Source organism: Nomascus leucogenys, chromosome 10 (genome assembly GCF_006542625.1).
Source record: "Nomascus leucogenys isolate Asia chromosome 10, Asia_NLE_v1, whole genome shotgun sequence".
Lineage (NCBI taxonomy): Eukaryota > Metazoa > Chordata > Mammalia > Primates > Hylobatidae > Nomascus > Nomascus leucogenys.
Genome location: NC_044390.1, coordinates 70,520,437 through 70,532,453, shown reverse-complemented (window position 1 = coordinate 70,532,453; position 12,017 = coordinate 70,520,437). Strand labels below are relative to the sequence as shown.

Sequence of the window (12,017 nt, the reverse complement as noted above, 5' to 3'; positions counted from 1 at the left end):
TAGGAGCTGATGCTTTTGAATTTAAAGTTGACTACTGTGTATGTTAAGCCTACTTCCTTACCTCCACACCCTCTTCCTCTGTTTCTAAGCTTTCCCAGATCTCTCTAATTATTTAGGGGGAGAAAAAGTCAACACTTGACCCTGCTGCCCTATCTGGCTGCTGCTCTGTCTCTTGTTTCTCATTCATTGTTAAATTCCTAAAAATGGTGTGTACTACACCCACAGCCTATATTTCCACGTCACTCTCCAGAATCTGGTTTCTATGTTCACTATATACTATGTACTCCAGGGGAAGGTGCCCACAATCAGGGCCACCATGTAAGTTTGGATGTTATACCTTACACAAGACTCCAAGCCAAGGGGATAGGAAGAGGCTAAAATTTTGGTGCATTTAATGGCTAGACTAAGTCCTACCATAGGGCTTTATCTGCCAAGAGGGGGGTGCCATTGTTACTATGATGATGATAATGATTATTTTGTGCTTTGCCTGAAGGCTCCATAGGGCTAGCTGTGGCTTTGTCAACAATTCCCTTGGTCCAGTCTCAGCCTTTACTGTCTGATCTTATTTTTCAAAGTCTCAACCTTTTAAAAGCATGTGATCAAGAATGAAAACTCATTTGTCTAAAGGGTGCAAAATTCTTTGTCAACAGGAGGTCTTCCCCAAGGCTGTTAAAATCTTAAATCACTATGGGATTGGGATGATTTGTAGTTGACCTTTGAACAGCATGAGGGTTGGGGTGCAGTTGCCTTGTGCAATAAGAAATCCATGCATAACTTTTGACTCCCCCAAAACTTAACTATTAATAGCCTACTGTTGACAGGCAGCCTTACTAATAACAGAAACAATCAATTAACACACATATTTTTGTATGTTATATGTATTATATACTGTATTCTTAAAGTAAGATAGAGAAAAGATGTTATTAAGAAAATCATAATGAAGAGAAAATATATTTACTATTTGTTAAGTAGAAGTGAACCATCATGAAAGTCTTCATCCTTATTGTCTTTACATTGAGTAGGCTGAGGAAGAAGAGGAGGGGTTCGCCTTCTGTCTCAGGAGTGGCAAAGATGGGAGAAAATCACTGTATTAGTAGACCTGCACAGTTCAAACCCATGTGTTGGTCAAAGGTCTACTGTATTTTTCTGTGTATTTAAACAAAATACTAGTTGAGGGAAGAAATATAAAGATTAAAATCATTATGTAAAAATGCAATGCCAGTCTCTTTTTTTAATCACTTGGCTGTCTCATCCCCTCCCCCTCTGCAGTCATCCTGATGGGAGACACCCGAACACTGTGAAGAGCCTGCAGGCTTTATGACTAGAAAGGCTCACCTTGGAATCGCAACTCCCCACCACTTACTCAGTGATATTGCCTTGGCTGTCATTGAGTTCTTTGGGCTTCAGATTTTTCATCTACAAAATAAGGATAAAAATTGTTGGCTGTCAATAGTTCTTTGGTGGAGGATAAAGGGAGTTATTACAGGGCACAACTACTGTTTGGCCTGGCAGCAGCTCATAGCAGAGTCAGAATGTTCTCTCAGTCTACACTTTCCCTGTGCTAACCCTCTGTTAACATTACTTTTACTTGTTCTTTTTCAACTGGATTTTTTTTTTCTTTTTGCTCTTTCTTCAACATCTAGCTCAGCTGACATCTCTTCCAAGAAGTGTTTACTGATTCTTCACATTTGTCTAAATCTTCTCCTTCGGTCTGGGAGAGGAGCTCCCCTAGTACCTTATGCATCCATTTTCACAGTCTTTATCCTGTTGTGCTGTAATTGCACCAGGGGAGCATTGTGGAGATTATGCTTCATTTACTTTTGTGTCCTTGGTACTGAATCATAGTACATGGCAAACCCATAACTATTTGATAAGCTGAATTGTCTTGATCTCAACATCTGGACAAGTGGAGAGAAAAGCATCAGCAAAGCCATGGCAGTTGGGAAACATAGATCATTAGAAGCAGTGGTGAACAGACCCCTTCCTTGTATGTTTCATCTGTAATGGATATTCCTCTATTGCTTAATTTCTGATCTATTACACTATCCAGGTCTCTTCTTGCAGAAGAACTGATCTATTTCCAGGGCGTCAGCTATGTCTTGTCTTGACCATACAACCTCTTGAAAGCAGCTATCTACAAAGATCAGTAGATCAGTACCTTGCTGTTCCGGAACCAACATCACCTGGGAGCTTGTTATAAAACCAGAATCTCAGGCCCTCCTCTAGACCTCCTGAATTAGAATCTGCATTTTAGCTACTCCTCAGATGATTTGGATGTACAGTAAAATGTAAGAAGCCCTGGATTAGTAGTGTGTGCCTTCAAGAATAGTGTATTCCCTGAATTTCTTGATATTTAAATGCCTTTGCCTATGAAGTCTCAGGGAAAGGCATTAGGTCTGTTGCAAAGAGAATGAAATAGTACACTGGTATATCAATGAGATCTTGGCCAAAATCAGGCAGTAATTTTCTAACCAAGTTAACCACAAATGAAACAATCCACATTAGATTAGAACTAAGTAGACAACCTAAATATTTAAAAAGGGTTCAAGTAAGTGAGAAATAAGTATTTCATCTTAATGTCTTGATCCTCTACTTGGATAGAAAATGATTATCATTTTAAAGAGAGACCATTTCTTTAGAAAGAAATACACTACCCCACATCAAGGCAAACATGTTTTTTATTTGGTAGCAGTTTAATGACCGAAGCAAGGATTTCAAAAGCTATCTCCTGGTTTCCGTTCCAGTCTCAGAGGCAAAGCAAGTATTTGCTTTCAGCATAGTTGACACCCAAGCTTTTTGCAAATGTTTCCACAAAGCCAGCTGTCCTTTGTAGATCCCCCTGGGAACTTTTCTTTTGGTTACTAACCCTCGAGAGCCTACAGCTCCCTATTTGTGAAGGTATTTGTCAGACGGAAAGAGGTTATGAATCTTCAGATCTTTTTGAGGAGCATGATCAAGACTCCAGTTTGAAAAACTTTATGCCTTTGCTTAGACCTTTGGGCTCATCTGAAGATTCCCTTCTCCAGCCTTATCATCCCATTGGAACATGCCCCTCCACACACATAGATACACAAAAACAGCATGTCTGTAGCATTTCTTGGCTAGTATATTATAGGCTTAAAATTCTGAGAAAATTCATTCCTTATCTGAAAGCTTCATTGGATTTTAAATGCATTTTTATATTAACATTTCTGTTGATGAATCTTGTGGATGCATGAAATTTTATGTTTACTGCTTTTGTTTTATCACCAGTTCAGTCATGGTTTCTCCCTAGATCTCGCCTTCGTGTCTTCCATAGTACCTTATTCCCTCCTCCTTTTTAAATAACAGAGTCCCAGAGAGTGTTTAATGACTGACCTCTAATGCCATGTGCTTGGTTGAATAAAAGGCTGTGGTCAAACACTCATCTGGAGAATCATGTTACAAAATCGTCAGTGACAAAGACCTGCTATTGAGATATTGTGGCCTTCCAAGGACCTGATGGTGGATTCAGTTTTTACTCTTCACGCACCTATTAGGTGGTTCAAGTGTATAGATGCGTGTGTGTGCACTTGCGTGTGTGTGCATGCCTGTGAGCATGAACAGAACAAAAACCTGAACTCTCTAGCACATACCACCTGTTTTCACATCATTGTTGTTACAAAAGGCTTTTTTTTTCCTCCTTTAATTAGCTGAGCTGTCCTATTTTTTCATAACTTGCCTCTTCTCTAACATATGGGCTGTAACCGTATTTCTTTTCATTAGACCTGAGCCTTGTTTGTCATTTATAGCATACTTTTGCCTTTCTCTTTCATTTAGAAAGAAAGAGAGGCTTTTCTATTATTTTAGAGCAAAGCACCTCTGGTTTATGTGGCGACTCTTGTGGCTTTCTAAATGCACTTGATTTAGCTTTCAATGTGTAATTACTGCCAAACAAGTTAATTGCTTTATAAGTGTCCAAAATTCCCTGGTTTAATTTTGCTTTCATTTACCAACCTTCATTATACATCCACTGTTCAACATAAACACAAATGATTGTTAATGAATGCCTAATGCCATATTCATTAGAAAATCAGGTTAATGACTGGCAATGAATATCCCAGCTACTTTATTCTTTCAAGCTTTTTATTTATTTATTTTTGCCTTGTTGATTACAATAGCTTTTTGTTTACCAGGCAATTCTACCTGTACTCCTAGTCTGTTTCTTTCTGGACTCCTCGTCTTGCTTAAAAGTTCAAGGTAAAGGTTTCTAAGGTACTCCCATTCCTTAATTGTTCTTTGTTCCTTCTTCCTGCAGATACCTTCAATATATGCAGCTATTTGTACGTAAATTATATCTCAATAATGCTTTATAAAAAAATTTAAAAACCAAGATAATCGGAATGCACATGATTTCCTTGGGCTATTAGCTACCGTAAAGTCTTGTTGTTTGGAGAACAGAAATCTCAGGACTGCTTTGTATAGATGGTCAGGTGGTACACTGAACTACCCTAAGAGGTATTGTTTTTGCATTACAGTCTTGGTGAATGATGCCACCCTGCTATGCCATCCACAACTTGCATAGCTCTGAGGAGTGGCACTAAGAAATCTCCACTGAAATAAAAAATGTATCAGAGCAGGGTAGTTTGGGACAGCATTCAGTGCTTCGTGCTGACTGCCCTGGGCAAAGGTTGCCTACTTGGAAGATACCAGACGTGTGAATGTACATGGTTCGAGTGAGTGGCAGGAAGTCCATGGAGGAGGAGAACTGAGACGCACGTTATTGGGATGGGCCTAATTTTCCCCCTGGTGATTCTTGCTTTGTAAATGAAATTCCTTCCCCTCCCTGCAGACATGGGGTTGCTTTTCCAATCAAACCAGCAGCTGGGGTTCGAAGGCTGTGCATGTATGCTGATAATCCAACAGAGGATGATGGGTAGAACACAAAGTCCGGATTCTGAAATTTGAGCCCTGGCTTGTCACTACATGGTTGTGTGATCTCGAGCAGTTTCCTCATCTATCAAATGCAAATATTGGCAATTTAGAATTCCTTCTGGCTCCACACCCTGTGACACCACATTCCTTTTGGGATGACAGGAGAGTGCCCCTGCATCCTTTTTTTTTTTTTTTTTTTTTTTGAGACAGAGTCTTGCTCTGTCGCCCAGGCTGGAGTGCAGTGGCGTGATCTCCGCTCACTGCAAGCTCTGCCTCCCGGGTTCACGCCATTCTCCTGCCTCAGCCTCCCGAGTAGCTGGGACTACAGGTGCCTGCCACCACGCCTGGCTATTTTTTTTGTATTTTTAGTAGAGACGGGGTTTCACTTTGTTAGCCAGGGTGGTCTCGATCTCCTGACCTCGTGATCCGCCCGCCTCGGCCTCCCAAAGTGTTGGGATTATGGGTATGAGCCACCGCACCCGGCCCCTGCATTCTTTAAGTGCATTGATTGGATGCTTACCATGTGCCCAGCACAGAGTTGATAGCAGGGATACTAGGTAGAAGACACATTTTCTTGACCTCATGGGAGGACATAATGGGGGGGCCCATGCGCCCCACCTGTCTTTGACAGACAGTACAAATGCATCACACTTGTAGCACTACTCAGCTTCAGTGCTGTGAAACCTATTACCCTCCCCAATTATTTACTCCAGATTCTAGTAATTTTACCTATTTCTGCCACCTGGGGTCCCCTTCTACTTCTCTTGTCAAAATCCTTCAGTCATGGTACTTTGATCTCAAAGAAGCTCTTGCTTCTTCTTCCATTTTTGTCTCAATTTCTGTCTCTAGTCCATCACCCAAGTCTACATAATCTGTATTCCTTGACTCCACCTATGTCTGTACCTTCATAACATTTAGTGTTATTGGAATCTTAACTTTATTTGTGTGATTCTTTGGTTACTACCTCCTGCTTTAGACTCTAATCACCTCTGGGAAAAGTAGTGGCCAACTCACCATTGTTTTTCTGACATATACTTGTATCCTGCTGATAGATTTTTTGGGGGTCTCTCCTTCATGACACCAATCTTAACAGACTGCTTTTAGCAAATATTGGGCAACAGAAAGTCAAAGACCTTGAGGAGCATGATTAACTAAATAAATAAAAAGCACCGAATTGAAAACCAGAAGTATGAAAACAAATCCTGATATTATCTTATTAAGGTTTGATATTTTAAGTAAAATTGCAAGTAAGCTTCAAATCAAATGTCTGGTTTGATATTTAAGTAAAATTGTTCTCTTCTGTTGTGAGATCCTCAGGGTTTACCTCTTCTGACCTCCCCGAGTGTATCTATTGTACATATTGTATATTTGTTTCAGTCACAGGTTTCTACAATGATAATTCTACATGCCAAGCAACTCCAAATAAGTGACTTTCAACAAGAAACATTCATTTCTTATTTATGTTCATGGGCCTGTGGGTTGACTATGGGTGCATTGGGCTCAGCTGGGATGGGCTTCAGGCTATGAGGGGTACATCAAAGTCACATGGCAAAGGGTGTAAATGTTTAATTCTATTTCATCCCAATATATCACCACATTTTCAAAATACTTCACCTCTCTCTTTCATCATGTATCAGAGTTAAAATTTTACATTTATTTGTGTGATTATTTCATTAATACCTGTGGCTTCCTCTGGAATCTTGAGGATGGGAAGTGTGTTTTGGGCTCACCATTGTTCCCAAAGCACCTGGGACAGTGTTGTGGGCAATATCGGGTACTCAGTGAATGAACAGCCATTGTTTGAAAGAATTAGCTTCTGATCTGCCTAAAAACCATCTCAGGAATGGAAATGTTTCTTTGTGAGAATTATTGAAGTGATACTAAATGCCTTGTTTCTAATGTTTCAGAAATCCCCTTGCTACATTCCCATTGTGAGCCGTGCCACCCTGTGGGATAGAAGCACACCCAGTGCAAAGGTGAGTCAGCGGAATGTTATGTGCAGGGCTGCTCCATGGTGCCATCCTTTTGGGTTCAGTTGCTTTACACGTAAGCAGATTTGTTCCTTTGTATTTTTGACTTTATAACTAGTAAAGGATTTTTTAAATTTTAAAATAAGAATGTTTAAAGACATTTCCTAGAAAACTTTGGATCTCTGAGAGTCACGCTACCTCCTTATTCTTTGCACACAGATATGTACACCTAGAAAAACATGTATCATCCACTGATGTCCAAGAATAGAAATCACAGTGCATTAGGGGTCTCTGCAGTGCCTGTATGTGGCCAACATACAGAAACTAGGGCAATGATTTTATCTTACCATCATCTGTAACAATTTACAGCTGAGTTCACTAGGCAAAAAGTTGACCTGTTAGTAGTGTTCCTCTCCTGTACCACCTTCTACTAATTGGTTGCTAATGCTCTTTTTCTTGGTGAGAGCCAAAGTGAATGTTTGTCCCTACGATGTGCATATGCATGACTATAAATGACCACGATGTGAACATGGAGATGGTCACCATCGCTGGCAAGTCCAGTTGTCATGGAGCTGTGGTAGCTTTCCAGATTCAGTCTCACCGTAGCTTCGTTTACAAAAGCAGGATTGGGATAAAAAGAACCTTTCAGCCAACACTGAAATTTACATCCTAAGGGCTTTAATCACCTTCATTTCCTTCCTATTTACCATGAAGGGAATTGCAACTTCCTCTAAAAAGGAACACACAGCCCAGCAATACTGATGAAATCACAACATCCCAAGCACATGAGGAGGAGATAGTTTTCTCTTCTATGGACTCCGTTTTTCAAAATTTGTGAGCAGGATTGGCTTAAATTACAGCTTGCAGAAAATAGCATATGGTGACTGGAAATACAATTCAAGAGTAGAAATCAAAGATGTAGAAAATCACATTTTAAGATTAATGGAAAAGGCCAATAGTAGAAAAGATGAAAAACATGACCTAGTTGAAAACCATGACCTGGTTTTCTTACTGTTCTTACTTTGCACCAAAGCAGAGGAATATAGCTAAGTAAGGCAACTGCAATATGCTGTTTCATTAGTTATATGTCCATTTGGACTTCAAAGGTCTGTGCAACTGAGGGATTCCATGACTCCCAGAATGGACTGTGTTAGAAAGGAAACCGGCCCCAGCAAAGTCCCTTTGTTACTGCTATTCCACAACTAGTATGTCAAGGCTCTTAGAAGGCAACCCTTCATGAAAGGGGACCACAGATCCATTCTCTCATCAAGGAGTAGTACAGGTGACAATGAGAGTTGGCATTTAGCTCATACCGCAGCAAGATGATGCCTCTGGAGCTCACAGACCAGTGTCCCCTGGGTGCTACTCCTTTCCTCTGACAGCTTAAATTAGGATGGGGAAGTGAGTGCAGTCCTACGTAGATCAGGGCTTGGTGTCAGCTAGATCATCTTTTAAACTGCATCATCCCTTCCTCTCTCTTTCTTCTCTCTCTCTTCCTCTCTCTGTTTTTGTGGCTTTGGAGGAATTATAAAAGTAAGTCTAAAAACTTTTATGATGTATATCTTTAAAATACTTTCATATTATTTGTTTTGTATATAGTATATACTGTATATTGACTGCCATATACCTTATTATATATTATACATGGTATATTATGCACTGTACATTAGATGTTGTATAGCACATGTATATGAAACATATATCATATATAACATACTATCATATATGTCAGATAACCTGTATTGTGTATGTGTGTGTGTCTTTGTGTGTCTCTGTGTCTGTGTCTGTGTGTATGTATTCCAGTATTATACCTTACATATTGTATTTACTGACAACCTAACAATAGTCAGATACTAAAAGCAACAGTAAAGAAAAAAGTCTTTGCTTTTTAAGAGACGATCAATAGTGAAGAACATAAATAATGGGAAATTACCAGATAAATAATTCAGATAAATAATTCAGGTAGTTCCAGAAAATTGCTTTGTTATGAAAACTGTAGATTGGTGGTAATGAGGCTGAGGGTCTCTTGGGGTGGGAGGAGGGTGCTGCTTTTGCTAGGGTAGGGAGGTCATGGAAGGCCTTTCTTCTTCTTCTTCTTTTTTTTTTTTTTTTTTTGAGTTTTCTGGATCATATAGTAATTCTACTTGAACCCGTGAGGTGGAGGTTGCAGTGAGCCAAGATTGCACCATTTCACTCCAGCCTGGGCGACAGAGTGAGACTCTGTTTCAAACAAACAAACAAACAACAACAACAACACAAATAGACTTAATAGCCTTTAGAATCATTTTCATTAACATAAAGAAAAACACCAATGACTACTATTATTACATCTACTCAAAAATGTCCTCGGGGTTCAAAGCAATAAAATATAGGGAAAAATATATAAGAACTGGGGGGAAAAGGTAATATTGATTATCTACCTGGAAATTCTAAAATTATCTCCAAATTATTAAAATATAAAAATTATTAAAACCAAAACTATAAATTACTTTGGAATAAATTTAAAAAATCATAAGACATATATGGAAAAATGTATAAAACATTATTTAAGGATACAAAAGAGGGTGCCCAAATAAATGAAGAGATAGTATGCATATGAATGAGAAGTCCATCATAGTATTTTTGGTGAAGTTAAAAGAAGACTGATCCTATAAGTTAAATGAAAGATCAAGTTATGATCTTTCAGTTATGAAGAAGAACAAAATATGGGAACTTGTTTTACCAGATATCGAGACTTTTTATAAAGACTTAGTAATTAAACAGCATGCTATTTGCTCAAGGGTAGGCCTGCGGAACTGAACAGAATATATAAATCTAATATACAAAAGAAAGGATATTAGATACTGATGGGGAAAGGAAGGACTATTCAATAAATGGGGTGGGGACAACTGGCTATCCCTACAGAGAAAAAAGGTAATATTATATATCTATTCACACTAAATAGAAAAGTAAACTTTGGGTAGGTTTAAGAAAACAGTAACTTTTAGAGAAAATATAAAATATATTTTATGACCTGAGGGGTATAAAGGGGTTTCCTAAGGTATAAAAATCATAAACTTTCAAGATATATTGATAAATTTTACTACATTAAAAATTAAAAAGTTTCCTTTACCAAGCTTTATAACAAAAATAAAAGACAAGTTACAACTTAACAACAAATATTTGGAGAGCAAATACTAACAAGGAATTTATATCTATAATTTACATAGAATTCCCACAAATTTGTAAGAGAAAGATAGTTAACTGGGTAGAAAAATGAGCAAAGGATATGAATTGACAATTCACCAAGAGGAAATCTGAATATCCAATAAAAGTATAAATAAATGTTTTAGTTTACTAGTGTCAAGGGAAATGCAGACAAAAACTGTAATGAAAGATGATTTCATACTCAAAGTTGACACAAATGAAAAAGTCAGATGATAAAAAGTGTTGACAAAGGTATAGAGAAATGGAGAGTCTCACATAAGCTGCTGCAGAATCACTTTAGAGAGCATTTTCATGATCTAACACAGTTGTAGAATGCAAACACCTTTTATTTTATTTTTTGATACAAATATTTTATTTGTACATATTTATGGGGTACATATGTGATATTCTGTTTAATGTACTGACTGTATAATGATCAAGTCAGTGTGTTTGGGGTGTCCATCACCTTGAGTATTTATCATTTCTATGTGTTGGAATCATTTCAGATCCTTTCTTCTGGCTATTTTGAAATATATAATACGTTGTTGTTATTGATAGTCACCATACTCTGGTATTGAACATTAAAATGTATTCCTTCTATCTAAATGCATGTTTATACCCATTAGCCAACCTTTCTTTATCCTTGCTCTCATCCTGATATGCTTCCCAGCCTCTAGTATTCATCATTCTGGAATGCAAACAAATTTGACTCAACAATTTCCACCAAGGTATGAAATTAGAGACTGTGTACTCAATGAAGACACATAGAGCAGTTGTCCCCAACCTCTTTGCCATCAGGAATTGGTTTTGTGGAAGATAATTTTTCCACGGACTAGGAGGGGTTTGGAGGAGATAGTTTCTGCATGAAACTCTTCCACCTTAGAAGATCATCAGACATTAGTTAGATTGTCATAAGGAGTGTCTAACCTTGATCCCTCGCATGCACAGTTCACAGTAGGGTTTGAGCTCCTGTGATAATCTAGTGCCACCACTGATCTTACAGGAGGCAGAGATCAGGTGATAATGCTTGCTCCCAGCCTGGCACTCACCTCCTGTTGTGCCACCTGGTGCCTAATGGCCTGGGGTTTGGGAACCCCTGACATAGAGGACTGTTTTCTGATGCATTGATTTGTAATGGAACATTAAAAAGCACATGTTCATTAACAGGAGAGTAGATAAATACATTGTGGCCTAATTTATGCAATGGTCCGTTGCAACTAGTTTAAAGTAATAAATTGAAGCTATACAGACCATCAAGGATAAATCTCAATAATCTGATGGTGAATGAAAGTATCAAGTTACAGAATTACTTACATGTTTGGTAAGACAGATACTGTCATTTAGAAGATAAAATTATACACCTTTGCTTTTCCCTCCCAGTTTAGAGCCATTTGAGATGTAGACACACAGATCAGACAGACGGTGGTAAAAATATACTCCAGGTCAAAGCTGGATTGAAGAACTTAGTAATGTTTCCAAAAATATAAACAGATCATATTCTTCTGCTCACAAACTTCCAATGGGCTTCGATTTTACCACAGTAAAATCCAAAGTCTTTATCATGGTTCCAAGACTCTACCCTACTGGCCTCCCCACTTGTATTTTACTCTCCAGCCCCTTCCTCTGCTCAGTCCTCCAAGCACACTTCCCTCCTAGGTCCTTTGCAATTACTGTTTTGTCTACCAACAATGTACCTTCTTTCAGGTCCTGAGCCCCACTTGCCTCAAAACCAGTAGACCTGGTCTGGATGCACTCTCCTAAGCAACTCACCAACTAATGACCAAGGATCTAAAATAATGGTGTCCAAATTTTAATTGCAAATGTCAACAATGATAAAAAATTTAGTGCCCATATCTCATATACTTATATTTAGAGAGATATGTACTACTCCATTCATTAAAATGTTAGAAACTATATTATAATGTATTTATGTTAGTATTAGTCCATTTCTACACTGCTATAAAGATA

General features: G+C 38.3%; 1 protein-coding gene across 4 annotated transcripts in view; it reads left to right on the top strand.

The window, feature by feature from the left end:
- Positions 1–12,017, top strand: part of C10H12orf42 (chromosome 10 C12orf42 homolog) — a 190,280-nt gene that overhangs the window by 83,988 nt on the left and 94,275 nt on the right. For all 4 annotated transcript variants that reach the window (XM_030821931.1, XM_030821933.1, XM_030821930.1 and 1 more), the window contains exon 3: positions 6,801–6,869. In XM_030821931.1, coding sequence (XP_030677791.1) covers positions 6,801–6,869 — 69 coding nt within the window. The remainder of the gene's footprint in view (positions 1–6,800; positions 6,870–12,017) is intronic.